At 43.2% G+C, this 17,646-nt stretch overlaps 2 protein-coding genes across 7 annotated transcripts in view; one reads left to right on the top strand and one right to left on the bottom strand.

The window, feature by feature from the left end:
- Positions 1-13,627, bottom strand: part of ANGPT2 (angiopoietin 2) — a 54,161-nt gene extending 40,534 nt beyond the window's left edge. For both annotated transcript variants that reach the window (XM_045997197.1, XM_045997198.1), the window contains exon 1: positions 12,780-13,627. In XM_045997197.1, the coding sequence (XP_045853153.1) occupies positions 12,780-13,064 (285 nt within the window). In that variant the 5' untranslated portion in view covers positions 13,065-13,627. The remainder of the gene's footprint in view (positions 1-12,779) is intronic.
- The window catches only part of MCPH1 (microcephalin 1), a 243,787-nt gene that overhangs the window by 153,436 nt on the left and 72,705 nt on the right, over positions 1-17,646 (top strand). The gene's annotated exons all lie outside the window — the stretch shown is intronic.

The following is a 17,646-nucleotide window of genomic DNA, read 5'->3' as shown; positions in this document are numbered from 1 at the left end:
AGGCCACTCCTCAGCATATTTTCTGCAGAGTAGATTTCATCTGAGGGCAGATGAGTCTTGGAAATCATTCAAGGGCATCTTTAATTCAGTCCATTTGTATAGATTCCAAAGATGATAACAGTACAGGAGAAATGGTACACGGGTGTGTCCAATTAAGAAGTGCTGACTCTAATAAAAAAACACAAATATCCATCTATAACAGTAGAGCGGAGACATGAGTTGTGTCATACTCATACAGCGAAACACTACACAGTAAGGGAAAAGGGTGCATTTTAATATGACAACATGGGTAAATCAGAGAAGTAATAAAATGGACCAAAAAAGAATATGAAATCTAAAACTTAGCAGAATTAACCTGTAGTGACAGAGGGCAGAATGGTGGCAAGCCTTGGGAGGAAGAGATACAGTCGTATCGGTTGGGGGGGGGGCACGGCGGGGGGCATAGCCCCTGACCCCCAGTGGAAGCTTGAAACCACAGATAGTTCCAAACACTATGTATTTACTCTTTTGTCCCGCACATACATACTTACGATAACGTTTAACTGCTAAATTAGGCACAGTAAGATATTCACAACAACTGGTAATAAAATAGAGCCGTCGTACCAGTGTACTAAACTGGAAGTTATGTGACTGTGGTCTCATCTCTTTAGCCCAGACTCACCCTGCTTGTGCGGATGTGAGCTCCTGCAGTGCGTCCGTGATGAAAGGAAGTGAGGCGAGTAGCGTAGGCGTTTTGACGGAGCGTCAGGCTAATGCTGACCTGACGGCAGGTCAGGAGGAGCAGCATGTGCTGCCAGACTGTGGCCCAAGGCAATCTGAGGCATGTCTTCTGCAGCGCATGAATGCGTAAATGTGAAGGCGAGGGCTGCCTTGTCCATCCGCGTGCAGGGGAGCGGTGTGTATGTGGCTTGGAATAATTCCTGCTCTTTCAGACTTCTTTTGCCTATTCCTTATTCCTACAGGGTTGCCTGAGGAAGAGCTACCTTTCGATTTTAGCACTGCCTGTGCTTATTCATGAATCCCTTCCTCTGTGTGAAACATAGCCAAGTATGGCCATTGTCTCCGAACTTCCAAAAAGGCTGCCATCTTGCTGTTACCTCGCACGTGTGTCTGGCGATGCCAAAGGGTGGCAGCTCCCATGGGTGCTTACACAGCGTCGTATGGATGTTTAAACCATCTGGGTTTTACCATTCGTATGGGTGTAGGTTCCAGTCCTGGGAGTGAGAAAGCAAAGCTTGGGAGGAGGGGGAGCACTACGGCTGATCGAAGGGCTTTGAAATTAGACATATTGGGTCTGCTGGCAGCCTGGCCTCTCCGGAGCCTAGCAAGTCACTTCGCATCTCAGCACGCCTCCAGGGGTAGGACGGAAGCAAGAACATCCACCCAGACTGGTCTTCTCACTGTTTGCCATCTTCCCCATATTTGTTCTTCCTTGTGGTGTGGGCACGCTCTGGGTGTGTGTCGCCTCAGAGCAGCAGGTGTCGGGGGGACACCACGAAGCCTGTCAGCTCTCCCGATCCACGCAAGAAGATGTGTGGCCTTCTACTTAATCTCTTGAGAACGTGTGTTATTTTAAGAAGCTCCGAGATAAAGAGACCTGACTGTGGTTTTGCCAGCTGTGTACCACGTGACAGAACCCTGAGCCTGAGTTTTTTCTGTAAAGGGGAAGAGAGTATCTACCTTCAGTGGACTGTCAGTCCATTGTAGTATGATGCCTGATGATGGTCGCTGCCCCCTCTCTCAACCTACAGCAACAGCTATATAGCGCCAGCAAAGTGGGAAGTGCCTTTCTCTGTTTTGACCCATACTGACTGCTGTCACATGAATGGCTTCCTTTTTGCAAGAGTTCTGTAGACTTTTTAAACAAACAAGTGAAAGATGCCGGCATCCGTGTAATGAGCCAACAGCCCCCTTGTTTCTGAGGAGCTGAGTGAGTGCTGCTAGGTTATGTCCATGGCTGTTGTGGCTGACCTGTGTTGCCAACTCAGGATTTTGAATCCCTTAAAACTGAAATGGATAGAGAAAGGATTCCAGCTCTACGAGAGAGTTGGTTATTCAACAAATGTTTTCATTATTTCTTCTTCTCATTCAGAGACCACTGACTTGAATGGTAATGGCATTTCAGGGTGAAGAAGGGTAAAAGAAAGTAGCATTCTCTGTGGTAAGTCTGTGTGTTACAGCCGTAAAACCTTCTTGGGTTGGGGCAGGCTAGTCATGTAGTAATAAATAGGTTATACGTATTAAACATTGTCCACTTAGAGGAAGAAATGCATATGGACGACTGTGTTGTAACCCAGAAGGGGACCATATTTGAAAATGTGGACAAATAATCACACATTGTAAAATGGCCAGTGGTTATTTGAGAGAATGATGTTGTGATTAATCTTGATTCTCTAGCTTATAACCCAATTACCCCAGCCAACAGTGCTTTTAAGAGCATTTTTACCGTTATAGTTAGGTTAAAACCAATTCTGATTGGGAATTCCTGTTAGTAACACTTTAGTAAGTTTAAATCTGGATAAGTTTTAAAAATGTTTTAGTGAATTTAACAGTCTGTTTCTTAGTAACTAAAAATAATAAGGAATTTCATATACATGCACCAAAAGTTAAGCATAGATTATTAGCTTGTGGTCAGAATTTGATTGTGTTATTCAGCAAAATATCTTTTCTCTAGCAGCATTTTTGCACCAGAATTTCTCATTAAGAAGACTGGTTTGCTTAGGAATGTTTTAAGCTACATCTGTATGTAATAATTTTCCAAGATTCCAAAGACTAGATAGTCGTTAATAAAACTCAAAGGAATATTCCGATTATCTTCAGACTAATGTTTATAATTATCCAGCAGACAACCAAAAATTGATAGTATCTGTTGATTCCACAAATCTAATGGCAGAGAAAATACTTACAGAAGCCCAGAGGAAATGATACCTCTTAGGAATTTTGAATCTTTTCTCCCCAGACACATGGGTTGATGAGTTAACTCCAGAAAGCCCACTCAGAAGGCAGCTTGAAGACTGCCCTTCCATAGTCTTTAAGTTCCTGCCTTCTATAAAAACTGAATGGGCAGAAGGGCAGTGTTACTTATAACTTATTGGACGCTGAAGTGATAAAAATACCTTTAACAGTAAAGTCTGACTGTTTTAATGGGCCCCATAGCTTTATCAGCGAGAATGATTGAGCAGCATAGGCAGGGTGGTATGGGGGAAGAGGTCGTCGACAGTTTCAGAGCAGGGTGTTTCTAGAGAGGCGCCCAGCCGTGGGGTATAGGCACTTTCCTTGTGCACTTGCAACAGCCCTTTTCCATTCTGAAAGGAAATTCACTATCTTGTAGTAAAGATATGCTTTGAGGTGTTCAACTCAAAGATATAAGGTCAGATCATTTAACCTGACGAGAGTGAGTGGAATTATGATCTTGAACGTGAGAGATGGTACAGATCTTGTTAACTGTATTCTGGTATTGTTAACTTGTTATCTTGTTAACTTGTTTCTGATATTGTTATTAAAATTAATTATAATTATAATCCCTGCACTAGAGTTTCTAACTTGCTTTTGTACTCATCAACTTACTAAAACACATAATCCCTTAAATCCCTGCTATCGCCTTATGTTTCTGAAGGTGCACAGTGGGGGTTAAACAAATGTAGTTAATTATGCTTAAAAAAAAAAAAAGTCACTTCTTAAGTGAAAAGGCTACATACTGCATGATTCCAAGTATATGACATTTTGGAAAAGACAAAATTACGGATGCAGTGAAAAGATCAGTGGTTGGTTGCCAGGGGTCTGGAGGAAGGAGAGATGAACTGGTGGAGCACAGGTGGTTTTTAGGGCCGTGAAAATACTCCGCATGGCACTATTACGGTGGATACATTTGTCCACAAACCTACAGGTGTACGACACCAAGAGTAAACCCTGATGTAAACTGTTGGTCCTGGGCGATAATGGTGTGTTAGTGTAAGTTCATCTGTTGTAACAAATGGACCACCTGGTGGGGGTCACTGATAATGGGGGGAAGCTATGCATGTATGTGGCAGCAGGAGGCATTTGGGAAATCTATATCTTCTCAATTTAACTGTGAACCTAAAACTGCTCTAAAAAAATAAGTCTTTTAAAGTCATTTACTACATATAAAGAGGAACAAATGAAATAACAAAAAAACTGGTATTCTGTAGCTTCAGATTGCACTGCTTATATAGTTAATTAAACATGCAGACAGCGGGACGCCTGGGTGGCTCAGTTAAGTGTCTGTCTTCAGTTCAGGTCATGATGCCAGGGTCCCAGGATCGAGTCCTGGGATCGAGCCCTGCATCTGGCTCCCTGCTCAGCAGAGAGCCTGTTTCTCCCTCTGCCCCTCACCTCACTTCTATACTCTCTCTTTCAAATAAATAAAATCTTCTAAAAATAAAGTTAAAAAATAAGCATGCAGACAGCAAAACCCAGAAAAGTAACTTCAAAGGCATGCTTGTGTATCAATAATAGTACTGACTTCGCATGTAAACATGATTTATTTTATATTCAGATTTCTTTGGATCTGGATAGTTGTGTTCAAGAAGCGTCTTCTTTTGGTATGAAATGACTTTTTTTTAAAAAAAAGATTTTGTTTTTGTGTGAGAGAGAGCGCACAAGAGTTAATTAGGGGCATGCAGAAGCTAATGCGCAGCTCAGGTTTGCCCTCCATTCCTGGCGTTTACTGAAATAATCGTAACGAGGATGCCATCCTGGAACACTGAGGGCGATGGGGACAGTGGGTTCTGTAACCAGGCTAATCAGCACAGTAAGTCACCCTCACAGCGAAAAGACAGCTAATATGTGAACAAGTATGAATATGGCCTGGACGGGATGTGACAAGATTGAGAAATGGAGAGGTTGAATGTTTGCCTCCTTTTAAGACTTCATTGATTTTCTCTACCTAAAAAACAGATTAATAAGTAACTTGTGAATGTTCACATATAAAGTGATGTAGTCTCAAAGAGGCTGTATCAACATGACAAAATAATGTATTTCCCAAGACCTATGTATCTTGATATCCTTTCCCTTAAAAACCACCATTGTCCATGAAAAAATGTAACATGTTGTGTTAATAAATACCACGTTGTATCCTTAATGCATATAGTTAGTTGACTTGATTGTTGGTTTTTTAAATATTAGACGTGAAGACTTTGTAGTTTTGTCAGGTTAATGTCAAGATTTCAAAAGCAATTCATAGGCTCTGAAAAGTTGCTCAAAGGAAGGACTGAGGCTGATTTGGGAGCAAAGTAATTACTGTCCCAGGCACCCCCCAAGGCTGGTCCCACAGAGGTTTTAATTAGGTTCTAGTTGAATGGCAAAGATAATGGTTATAGCTGGTTGAAGGAGCTATGATGGTAAAAGGATTTGGTCCACTCCTCAGGGGATTTTAATAGGGTTCACATCTTTCATCGAGCTGGTATGTGCCAAGATTAGGATAAGAAAGAAAGGTGATTTCATGGGGAAATATCTAATTAAAATATTAATTTGCAGACAGCTAGCATACTTGACTCAGAGTTCAGGTGGTGGAGGAGAGTTCATCCCTTTACTGTCAAAGCATACATAAAACAGTCATTTTTAACCCCAGTAAGTGTTGAATACTTTTATTCTAAAACACTGTGGAAAAAAAAGTTATTTTTTACCATTTTTGATTATATCAGATCATTGCTCATTTGTCATTTTAAACATTAATACCATGCTAACATCAAGGTATTTTTGGCGATACCTATCGTAGAATCCTGGATGATTTAAAAATCGAGTTAGAGGACAGAGTGGGTCGCACATTACTTTCATGGAACTGAATTTTATTTGTCTGAACTTCCAAGTGTTTGTGAAGTTCAGGATGTCAGCCCTCAGGCAACAACCAGAAAAGGGTTGCTCCTGTGGGTACGGTGTGTGAGAAGGTGCGTATACACTTGCTCTCGGTTATCACAGAGTTTGTTTTTACTCTTCTCAACTACAAAGTGGAATTTGGGGTAATTACTTTACACACGAGATATTCCCAGTTGCTTTTTTTTTTTCCTTAGCTGCTTTGGTACAATTCTCATATAGAAACGATGGCACGTTTTACCTGTAAACATTGGATGATGAGGTTATCGGCTCAGTAGCCACCATGTGCCAAACCTGCTGATGCGCAATGGCATCCCAGTGCACAGGTGTGCCCAGGAACGCCAGCCCTGCGCTTGTCTGCGACCACCTGTCTTGCGGGTGATGGGAATGACTTATTGCTGACTTGGGATGTTAACAAGTTACTTAACCTCCCAGACCTACTTTCTTTTTATTTTAATTTTAATTTGTTATTATTTTTTCATTTATTAGGATATACTGTATTATTTGTTTCAGGGGTACAGGTCTGTGACTCATCAGCCTGACGCACTTCACAGCAGCAGGGATAAGTATACATGATATTTCAGCATACACGGCCCATTATAAAATAACCCCACGTCTATAGGCATCTAAATAGTAAGGGTGGTCGTTTCAGAGTGATAGAATTATACATAGTATGTGTCTTCTGTGCATCCTTTGTCTGCTCTGTTTTCTATAGGAACCTTGTATCCCTTTGACGACAAGGAGAAATGACTATTCGGAAAGGGTTTGAATCGGTTTCCATTTTGTGAAAGAGATGCCAGTGGAGTGACCAGATTGGTAACATGCCCTTCTCCACACCTGCTCTCCAACACTCCAATCTCTTTTACCAGGTCTTCTTTTGGCACTCAGTGATTTTGTGTAATGCTTCCTACCTTCGGACACACTCCTGCCAGGAACACTGTGCTCTAACGTAGCGAGTCCCCACGAGGGCCAGACCCTTGGTCATTGACTTCACCTCAGTGATTTTTTTCCTGAGTGCTAGAATGCCACCAGGACACACGGAGGCTTTCAATAAATATTTGTTGAACAAATAAATGAACTTTAATGGCTCTTGCCCAAAAGGAATGGGAGGGAGTGGAGTGGAATTCAGTCATTTATGTTAGTGGACTAAGAAATAGCACCAGATTCGTATCCATTCACATTTGTCCCAGCAGTTTGCTGTAGTTTTTCCAGCTCCATGGAAAATTCTGTTTTTTGTCAAAGGGGGGGATGTACGTGCCTTTCCGTGTTTGTTTTCCTCTCTAGGTAATCCATACAAGACTTTCAAACTGCAAAGTACATTGATATTATCTTGACCCATGTTTATAAGTGATTAAAAATAGATAGGGGGGCGACTGGGTGGCTCAGTGGATTAAGCCGCTGCCTTCGGCTCAGGTCATGATCTCAGGGTCCTGGGATCGAGTCCCGCATCGGGCTCTCTGCTCCGCGGGGAGCCTGCTTCCTCCTCTCTCTCTGCCTGCCTCTCTGCCTGCCTCTCTGCCTACTTGTGATCTCTCTCTGTGTCAAATAAATAAATAAAATCTTTAAAAAAAAATTAAAAAAAAATAGATAGGATTATATCTCCCATGCCTGTGTTCTAGAGATGGTTTTGGGACAAAATGGGCTAAAGTGTGGAAAGTGCTTTAAAGTGATTCAGTGCTACCTGGTAGCAGCCCCCAGTAACTGTGTTACTGATACTACTTCCGTGAGAAAAGTGTGACTGGGAAATTGAGAAGCTCTCTTTTTATCAGAAGAATTCTAGAATAATTTAGGAGAAAAATCTTATTGTCAGGTTGTTCAAGTCAAAGAAGGATATAGTAAAAAGACTATATATATATAAAACTTCTGAATTTATGTTTAATAAAAAATAAATTATATTTTATAGGTATAGATGTATGTAAGAAGCATGTATATATATATATTATGAGAGATAATAGTTTGCACAGTTAACATTATCATTAAGTAATACAGATATTCTACAATTTATGAGCACCTGGCTTGGAAAATCTGTATCTGTCCATGGTTCATTGCATATTGTCTCTAGGTCTCAATGTGGGAAATCCACAGAGCTGTGCAGGCCGTGCTGTCATTTGATGGCCAGAATATGGGCAATATTAACTGCCTTTCTTCTGTCACAGCAGCCATGCAATAACATAGCCCCTTTTCCTTATCCTGATTGAGCCCTCATGGGCTCTGTCTTTCCCTCTCTGTCTCTGTCTCTGTCTCTCTCTCGTGCACACGTGCACACACACACCCCTTTACTTCATGTTCTCCTTTATCTCACTCTTCCAAATTTTGCTTTTTCCCTAAATAAAGTCTCTTTCTTTTAACCTCTTTCCATGTCATTCATGATCCAAATAAGGGTTCTGATCGTATCACAGTAGTATAATACCACACACATATTTTAAGAAGGAAAGTCATGCATTTTCCTATTAAATTTTTACAGTAAAGGGCTCATATGTGAATCTTTTAAGTGCTCATCTGGAAGCTGAAGATTAGGGAAAGGGAGAATTTACTTCCTCCTTTCTACTGCTTTAATGGTTTGACTTGCTTGTTTTACATTGCCTGTATATTACTTTCAGAACATGTGTGCTTTTATTTTTTCAAGTTATCCATATGGTGGTAGGCTTGATTTAAACTGTTGTTTTTCAATTATAAATGCACGAGATTTCAGTTAGAAATTAGAATCAGCACTCTGGGCCAGCCTGCCATAGGATCACCCTTTGTAAGGTCATTATCCCTTTCACGTTCCTGCACAGTCACTGGATCACAACCTGTTTGTAAACTGTAAAGAACCACATTGGTGAAAAGAAGCCCATTTTCAAATTATAGTATGGAGACTCTACAGATTACCTAGTGTCTAAACAGGAAGTATGATCTTATGGAAGTTGTGTCCGGCTCCCTTTCCTAGTTCTAGACTCCACAGGCAGATAGTCGTCTCCCCACAGTGCAGTGCCTCTGCGGTTCAGCATGCCAGAACCCCGGTTATCAAGCAGAGACTCCTTGACCGTGGAAAGCGAATATTATATAAACAGCATATACTATGTGTACTAAATATTCAGTATGTTTTATACAATGTACATAGTAAGCACACAGTGCACATGTATGTCTTACATGATACACAGTAAACATTATACCTGCATTTTCCAAACTTAAATATGTTGTGTTTCCTCTCCCGTCGTGACACTGTAATCATCTCTCCATTCCTTGCTGTAGTGATATGAGCATATAACTAAGTAACAGCAGTATCATTTCCCTGACATCTGAAATACAGGCTTTATTCCGCTTGTCTGAATGCGCGAAATCTGCTGCTAATACTGAGCACGGTCATAGTTCATGATTCAAGACACAGCAGATACAGCATAGGGCTGTGGTTCTTCTCCAGTCCCGAAGTGGGCCGTTGGCTATGGCTATAGTAGGATTTTTTTTTCTTCCCTTTAATGAACCAAGCTCTGGTTTATTTGTTTGTTTGAATATACAGCTAAGGAGTGTTTTGCAACCACATATGATAAAATACACACATACTCCCTCTCCACCTACCCCCACCCCGAGCCCATTGCCACAGGGATGGAGAAGGGCTCGTGGTCTCAGTGTCCCTGAGCCTCTCATCATCAGTTTTTCCCACTGACGGCAGTTTTGTTTTTAGCAGCAAAAGTGCATTGTCCCCTCTACATCCACTGGAAAATAGTAGTTCCTCCCACCTTATTAAAAAAATATATTATTATTAGTTTTAGAGGAAGAAAAAATCTAGATTCAGGTTTATAGTGCCTACCCTGTTCTTTCACTAAAAAAAAAAAGAAAAAGGAAATGTTTACATCAATTTAATAGGCATTAGCTTTATTTTTCAAAACATTCTGTTTTAAAGCACAATAGGCTTTGCAGTTGTTTATAAATTTGAGGTATTCATCAGTGTGAAATAATTGTTAATTTCCTTTCCTTATTTCCTCTTATCGGAAAAAAAATACATTTGGTCTCCATGCAAGATGAAATCCACTTTGCTAAGTTATTTGTCAGTTTTTATAAAGTGAGTTTAGTATCACTGGGGCAGAGGTTTAGCATAGCTGCAGGGTTAGCAGGGGACTGTGACTTACACTGTTTTTTTAGGTCATTGTGTTGTATTTGGTAAACTGTCATGCATTTATCTTATCCTTGTTTAACCACTGAGCAGAAAGTGAGCCCTCCCTGCATTGTTCATTCATATTACTCTGCACTCATTCAGAAGCCCGACACTTCCTTTGCCTGGCAGATTAAAGGGGCAGTGTGGCATCTTTTGATGATTGCAAAACGGCTTTCTTGGTCCAAGCTCCCTAGGCAATGCTTGCCGCTCAGGAGACAAACTGCTAGTCATCTGCCCTGAAATCAATCAGAAACTTGGTCTTATTTTCCCTCTTAAGAACTTTTTTTAAGATCTTAAAGGTTTCCCACTCTGCCACCCCCCACAGACCCCTCTAATTTTTAGTGTTGATCAGGAAGAGAAAGGAAATATGAAAACATTGAAAAAAAAAAACAAAAAACCAACAGTCCTAAAGAAAAGGAAATATGAGAAACAATGAAAAACACAGAATTGTGCTTTTTCTCTCGGGGATAGTCTAGCCATCTAGTTAGATTGTGATGTTGAACCTTTAAACCTGTGGCTTATCTATCATCCTATTATATATTATTTTGTCCCTTATGAGAAAAGCAGTGTTTATTATCACAGGTGACAAAACACAGCAATAAAAAACAAGCAAAGAGGTTACATTTAACCACTTTAAACAGGTTTCATATTTGCTTTTTTTTTTTTTTTTGCTTTCATTCCCAAACGAGAAGCCTGTGACCAGAGTGGGTGAACACAAACTCTCAGGTGCGCATCACCCAGATAGGCCAGGTGAACAGGTGCTGAGCTGATGAAAAGATAAACATGACATCATTCTCGGTGACAATTTAGCTAGATAGCTAAAAAAGGAGTCTGGAAATGCCATTGTGCCCCTGTTCAAATATTTACTAATTGAACCAGGAAGGGAAAAAATGTTGGTCTCTTCATGTAGAATTTCTTGCCCCTTTCCTTCTTTAAACTGTGTCTCAAAGATCCAAGAAAAGGCGGCTGTTTATCTCAGAAAGAAATATGAGCCTTGCCCATGGAGTTTTTCAGGTGTGCTTACTGTGGGCTTTATTAAGCAAATGCAATTTAAGCAGTCTTGCATTTGGCAAAACATTCTTTCAGGTTTCTTGACTGTTTATTTTAAGAGATGATTTACCAGCCGGGCAGATTAGGGTGTTTACTATGTATGATGTATCTTTCATCTCTCACCACGGCTGTTAGCCCTGGCATAACCACAGTGGACGGAGAGAGAGGGTTCAGCGTGAACGTGACAATGTAAAAAGAAATGGGGTGTCGGAGTGAGGACACCTTTAGGGTGCAGTTGTGTTGCTGCGTATTTTTTTTTTTTTAAGTACATCTGTGAATGAACAGCTTCTTTTTTATGCACATGCATGATTTACTGAAGATTTTAAAAGCGCACACCACAGGGACCTTCTTAGGAAAAGAGGAAAACCTGGGGGGAGAATTTGCCCAGAAGGGCCAGTGCCTTCAAAGATGATTAGGAACGAGTTGTGTATCACACAGCAGACCTTTCTGGTAAGTGTGTGTTGTTTTCTGTGTCTGCACTGAAGCGGCTGCTTGGTTGCAGGGAACGCAGCGCTGAGGGCACTCATTCATTCCAGCTTAGACTCAAGTCATAACTTGGTCATTTCCTCTCTGAAGGTAGGACAGCTAATGAGAAACACAGATTTGGAGCCAAGATCTATTCTAAGATTAAGATAAAATATCCTAACAGAAAGTTTATGGGGAAATGAAAGGCTGAGAATTCCTTCTGGGGCAAGGTCTTGAATGAAGTGAATTAGCTCAGTAAATAGTACCTTCTCTACTCTGTAAGCACCGTGATGTACTGTCAGTATAATATTTAATGATTAATCTATTTATGCAACTTGTTTAAGCCTCTTTTAGAATATATATGTATATATGTATATATTTATATTCCATATCAAGAAAAATTTCAGGGAGACTTTGGGTTTTGTAGGAACACTCCCCACATGTACATGAGGAAAATCATCACTGGTAAAAGAAAAACTGAGCTTTCCATATCCTGTTTGGGTCAAACTCTCTATGAAACATCTGTGACACTGTGTATCATCGTAGCCCTGCGAACATGACCATCTTGTCATGGCAGAGCCGTGGCAGAATGCCCTGTGCGCCCGTCCCCGTGGGGCGACACCCCCAGCCTGCTGCTGCAGCCGAGGGGCTGGGGGCCGGACATACCCTGGGACGCATGTGAAAAGTACCCCATTGACAAACCGACAAACCCTTCAGGGTAAAGCCCGCAGGTTCTGAGAAACATAAAGTCTGCTTTATTAAATTTCCTCTCATTTACCAAGAGTCACAATCTATTTTAGTAAATAAATTCAGGAAATTGGTAAAGCACTTTACTCCATCCGTTATGTCAGTAATTAGCATGATTGTCACGTTTTTCCTGGCTCCTGGCTCTGGCACCGCTCTTGCTTACAGCTTCCCTCCCCCGCACCCCCGCGCCTGAAACCACTTTATAACATCCCTGGCAATGGGTGTTGCTGAGTTTAAACCACTTACACAAACAACACAGCCTACACGTTTTGCAGAGACGTGCACTTTCTCTACTTTATTAAATGAAGATTCTGAACTTGGAGATCTCTTTATGGATTCTGGCATTTTTCTCAAATAATCCTTTTCACTTCCCACCCAGGACTGCTTTACACCCTGGGATAGAGTCAAAGAAAGGATAATTCATTCGAAGTTAATAGCCACTGTCTCTCTCTCTCTCTCCTGTGCTCTTTGCCTCCCCCAACCTTTTTAAACTGGGCTGCTCTTATTAGCTTCATGCAGTTCACCAAGTAAAAATGATTTTTTTTCCTACCTTCATCAGCCACTGAGTGTTGTTTTCCATGATGTTCTCCAGCACTTGCAGCCTCTGCACCGAGTCGTCGTAATCTAGCGGTGCGTCCCTCTGCACGGCATTGGGCACGTAGGAGCTGGAAGAGCGACAGTTGTCTGTCTCTGGCAGGAGGAAGGTGTAGCTGCAGGCTCCGTGCTGAACCTGATACTGCCTCCTCCCGATGCTGTCCATGCTTCTCCGAAAGTTGTTATAGGCTGCGGCTAGGACAAGATCACAGCCCAAAGTAAAGAAAACAATCTGCCACATTCTTCCTTTCTTTTGGTAATAAACCAGCAGCTTAGCAAACTCGAAGGCACATGGGAATCCCGGTCCTAAGCTGCCCTCTCAGATGCAGGGCTCTGCGGCCACGGTTTAAGGACCATCAGTGGGAGTCTCTTCCCTCCTTTTCCAGCAGGAACTTGATCGTGAGTGCTGTCTTCCCTCCGGTGGGTCGGTGCTGCAGGGAACTGTCAGATGGCAGCCGAACAAATAACCCTGCTCACTCCTGAGGACTGTAGTCACTCTACAGATCAGCCTTAATGCTGCTTTGTTTCTCTTCCCCCAGATTCTGCGGTGTCAGGATCCGAATCAATCACTTTCCTTTCCTTATATGATAAGTTGATAAGAGCAGCCAGACATGTGTAGTGAGCTGCTCCGCCCTCCGGCGTGTCTGCTATCTTCCTGTAGGGGGTCACTAGCCAGGCAACAGGAAAAATCCGAGCATGATGTGTGCTGTTCAGCCAGGGCTATATGCTGCCGAAACCCTCTGGGAAAAACCGATCAGTGACAGGACCCCTGAGTGTTTCAGAGGCACCACCCTAATGGGGCATTTCCTAGAGAGAGCAGCAGGTCTCTTGTGTCTGAGGCTGGCCTCACAGTGCTTAGCTGGTAACATATTGGGGGTAATAACTTTAAAGTACAATGAAAGTTCCTGTTTTTTCCTTTAGGAATAAAAATACTGCAAATATGTCAGGACTTTGGTTTATTTTTGTTATTACAAACAAAGAGGAAGAAGACTTGCTCTTGTAAAGCCTCTGCCTTTTCACAGGGAAAAAATAGTTTTCGTTGGTATTTCTTGATTTTTTAACTATTAGCTACATACACAAAATATCCCTTTAAAAGCGTCAGATAGGAATATTGCAGTTTATTAAATCATGCTGGGAAAACCAGTTTCTGAGCCCTGACACTTCATCTTTTAAACAAGATATCCGCTTCAGTATTCGAAGTAAAATACACTGGACAGATTAATGGTCCATCAAATTACAATACACAGAGAAATCAGAATTTAAATAAGAGGAACACAGACTTTTTCTGTTTTAGATCAGGATTTGCTCAGATCTCATCATTCTGTAATGCTGTAATTTTTTTTTCCAGGATCAGTTAAATCAGCCCCACTCTGTGTTGGGCTCAGGCACATCACCTCTCTTTTTTCATCGAACTCTACTGTTCTTATCTGTAAAATTCCAGTGTTGCATTAACTCCCAAGATTTTTCTCTTTCACTTCTATGGCTCTGTCGGTCCCCTGGGTGACTTCCTTTAATAACTAAAACTTAGTACTTTAGGGATTAACAGTATGCTAACCGGCCAGAGTGTGCCTGGGGAAAGCCTCAGAGTCTTCTCCGCAGTCTGTTTGTATCTCAGCGCGTGGGCTCTGTTCTTCCCCATCTGCGGAAGCGTATCTTACCCTGACCGGACGGACCAGACTACCCATGGAATTCAGAGTCAGTCGAAATCATGCACGAGCAGCTTGCAGAGCATTCCAGACCTATGATTTTAATTCTTGGGTGCTCCTGGAATTTGTGTTGTGAATTCTGTTTTCCTGAAACGCCCTCATTCGACCTTTAAGAGCATCCCTCCTCTGCATGGGCCGGCTCCCAGGTTACTTCTACAGCCGGGGTTCTTAACCTGAGCTCCACAGACAGAATTCAAGGGGTTCATGAACCTCGATGGCAGAAATATATGTCTTCATTTTTTTACCAAACTGTAACTGAGATATAGCCTCTCCTTTAACTATGGCTTAGGTCATAGGCAACAGTGGTGAGTATCTGTGGCTTTTTATTAGTAGAAACTATGGTTGATCTTGTTACTGTGTCTCAAGCTGTCACTACCTTGTCATCAGACTCACCCCCAGATCTTGTTACTTAATGTCCGAATAAAGTAGCTCATGTCATTTTCTGAGAAGGGTTTCAGAGACTTGGCCAGACTTCCAGAGGGTTCTGTCACTTGGGAAATCTAGAACTTGTGCTCGGGGAGGGTCCTAGAGCAGAAGAGGTTGTTAATTCCAGCATGATGCTGGTACATGGTTTCCACTGAAGGAGGAAATTAAAGAAAATGCACCCATTCCCACTACTAACTGTAGGGGGAGGCATGTAGGCTCTGAAGACAAGCCCTGAGACCTGAGGCAAATGCTAACTTCTCTAAGCCTCAGCTCCCTTGAAAAACTAAATGATTCTTTCTCTGTGGTGCCTTCTAGGATTGAGATGATGCAGACTGGTATCATTTTGTCCGTCCTTTCTGTTCAATGGAAAGCTCTTCTTCCACCACTCGGTATTGGAACTGTGTTATTATGCTGTGAACGTGAAGCAGAAACATCGGGTGCACACTGTTTGTTCTAAGGGTGTTCCCCATTTGAAAAGTGGCTCGGCCGCCCTCCAGGCTAGTGAGGTGGTCTTAGAACGTCGCTGCAGGAGGACGTTGTATGGCAAGTACTTCCAGTCTAGTGGTTGTACCAGACCCTCTGCTGGGTGCTGGGGATGGACAATAACGCGCCAGTGCTTCAGACGAGAATGAGGGAGCGACCTATCAACTAATAGGGTGTGGTGAGAGGAGGGATTGGGGGAGCATCCAGAAAGGAGACGCTGCTGCTGGGGCACGGACCACACAGGCAGGGGCGTGGATGCTTCCTTATCTGTCCCTTCCAGGTCAGAATGTGCTCGGAGCAGCTCCTCATAGGTTCCTAAATGGAAATTATTAATTATTAGAGAGCTGTGGGCAAGTTCTGCTTAGACCGGGGGATGGCGAACTGTTTCTGTAAAGGGTCAGATAGATGGGTTGCCTAACATCGTAGGCTCTGCGGGCCGTCGCATCTCTCGTAGCTACTCAACTCTGCTGTCATAGCGTTAACCGTGGCTGTGGACAATCCATGGGTGGGGGAGGGTGACTGTGTTCCAGCCAAGCTTTATTTGTGGACCCCAGAGATGGACGCCAGTTGAAATGTGAATTTCAACCATTTGAAGACATTGAAATCGGTCTTAGCTCCCTGGCCGTTTCAACCAGACCACGGGCTGCTGTTTGCTGGCCCTGATTTAGAACCTAGCGGAGTCTGCCGGCGTGGGGATGTGGCACGGGGAGTGAGGCCATTCTGAATGCACAGCAACTGTCCCATGCCTCAGATTGCGGCATGGCTTCTGGAAGAATTGAGAACCACAGGACCAGCCGGGAAGAAGGGACTTGAGAAAGGGGCAAGAACCTTTGATCAAAAAGAAAGCTCCACTTTGAAGCTGGATCTAAATGCAAGGCCAGGAAGGTGCGCTTGGAAACGGGACTCTGGTACAGAGCAGACATCACGCTTGTGCCGGGCCCGCCGTGGGCAACACACCAGAACCGTGGGGATGTTCTTGGCGTCAGCACCGCCCACAGAACTGTAAGAGTCCGTAATGGAGCTGGGGAGAGGATCTGCAAGGCCCCGGCAGTAACTTAGGGAAGCCAGTAGGAGGCCCTAGAAGGCAGTGGCAGATCCGGGTGGGGAGCACCGAGGAGCAGGAGCTACAGCCAAGCCTCCAGCTCTGGGCCACAGACCGGCCCACTGTGGTGGTTCCCTGGTAGCTGTGTGACTGCTCCTGCCCGAGCCCGGAGCCGGGGCGGGGGTGGGGGGTGGTGTAACAGGCTGAGCCCAGCCCAGATCCCCCTCCACACTGAAGAGAGACTTGACTGCGCTGCTCAGAACTATTGTTAACTGTTCATTTTCAAAGAGAATCCCGAGTTTTCTTCAGTACCCTGCCAATGGGATAGCAAAGGCAGACGAAGCTATGAAATGAGAAATATTATTACAGCCTTCCCAAAAGTTGCCTTCCTGCCCAACCATTTTTTTTCCCAAATAGTTCTGCCAGACAGCTGTGTGTGGTATTATTTATTTTCTTAATAATGTTTGTTTTCTCCCCCATACTGAATGTCATCAGCTGAAATTTTGGAGGCTCCCATTTATTTTCTATCGGGCAGTCTCAAGTTCTCCTTGCATTTTGCTAAAACAAGGTAAATCATGTTTGATGTACCAGAAAGACCATGTTTAACTATTGCTGGAAAAAAAAAGTCATCATGACAAAGAACTCTGAGCATGCTTCAGTTTGTGGAACAAAAGCTCTAATGCGTGGGAAGTGCCAGAGGTTCTCCCATTGTTCGTGACCTCCCTGTCCCCTCCTGATGGAGGTCCATGTAGATGGAGATCCACTTCTGTCTGGATCATGGAGTCTGAGCTACCACAACCTTCCAGAGGCCCCAGGTCACCCAGAGCCATGTCAGAAGCTCCCAGACACTGGGCTGTGTTGGAATGGTGTCTCAGGGACCCCGAAACCAAAAAGGGATCCCAGCTTTGGAACAGTGCAAAGTGAGGCATGGACTGCCAGACGGCGTTTTCGAGTTGGCCCCTGTGCTCTCTGCTGTTGTCGAGTGAGCCGGGTATCATTCAGGATTCAGCTGGTGATTACATTGTTAAATCAAGGGATGGAAGTGGGACTCACTAGGCCAGGGAGAGGGAGGAGTAGAGCTTTCTGAGCTTTCAAAGTCCCAGTGGGTGTAGCTGGCAGATGTGTGCTCTGAGAAGCCCATCTCTGACTGGAAAACACATGGAAAG

The sequence above is a fragment of the Meles meles genome, chromosome 2, assembly GCF_922984935.1.
Source record: "Meles meles chromosome 2, mMelMel3.1 paternal haplotype, whole genome shotgun sequence".
Lineage (NCBI taxonomy): Eukaryota > Metazoa > Chordata > Mammalia > Carnivora > Mustelidae > Meles > Meles meles.
This window is presented reverse-complemented; position numbering and strand designations above follow the sequence as displayed.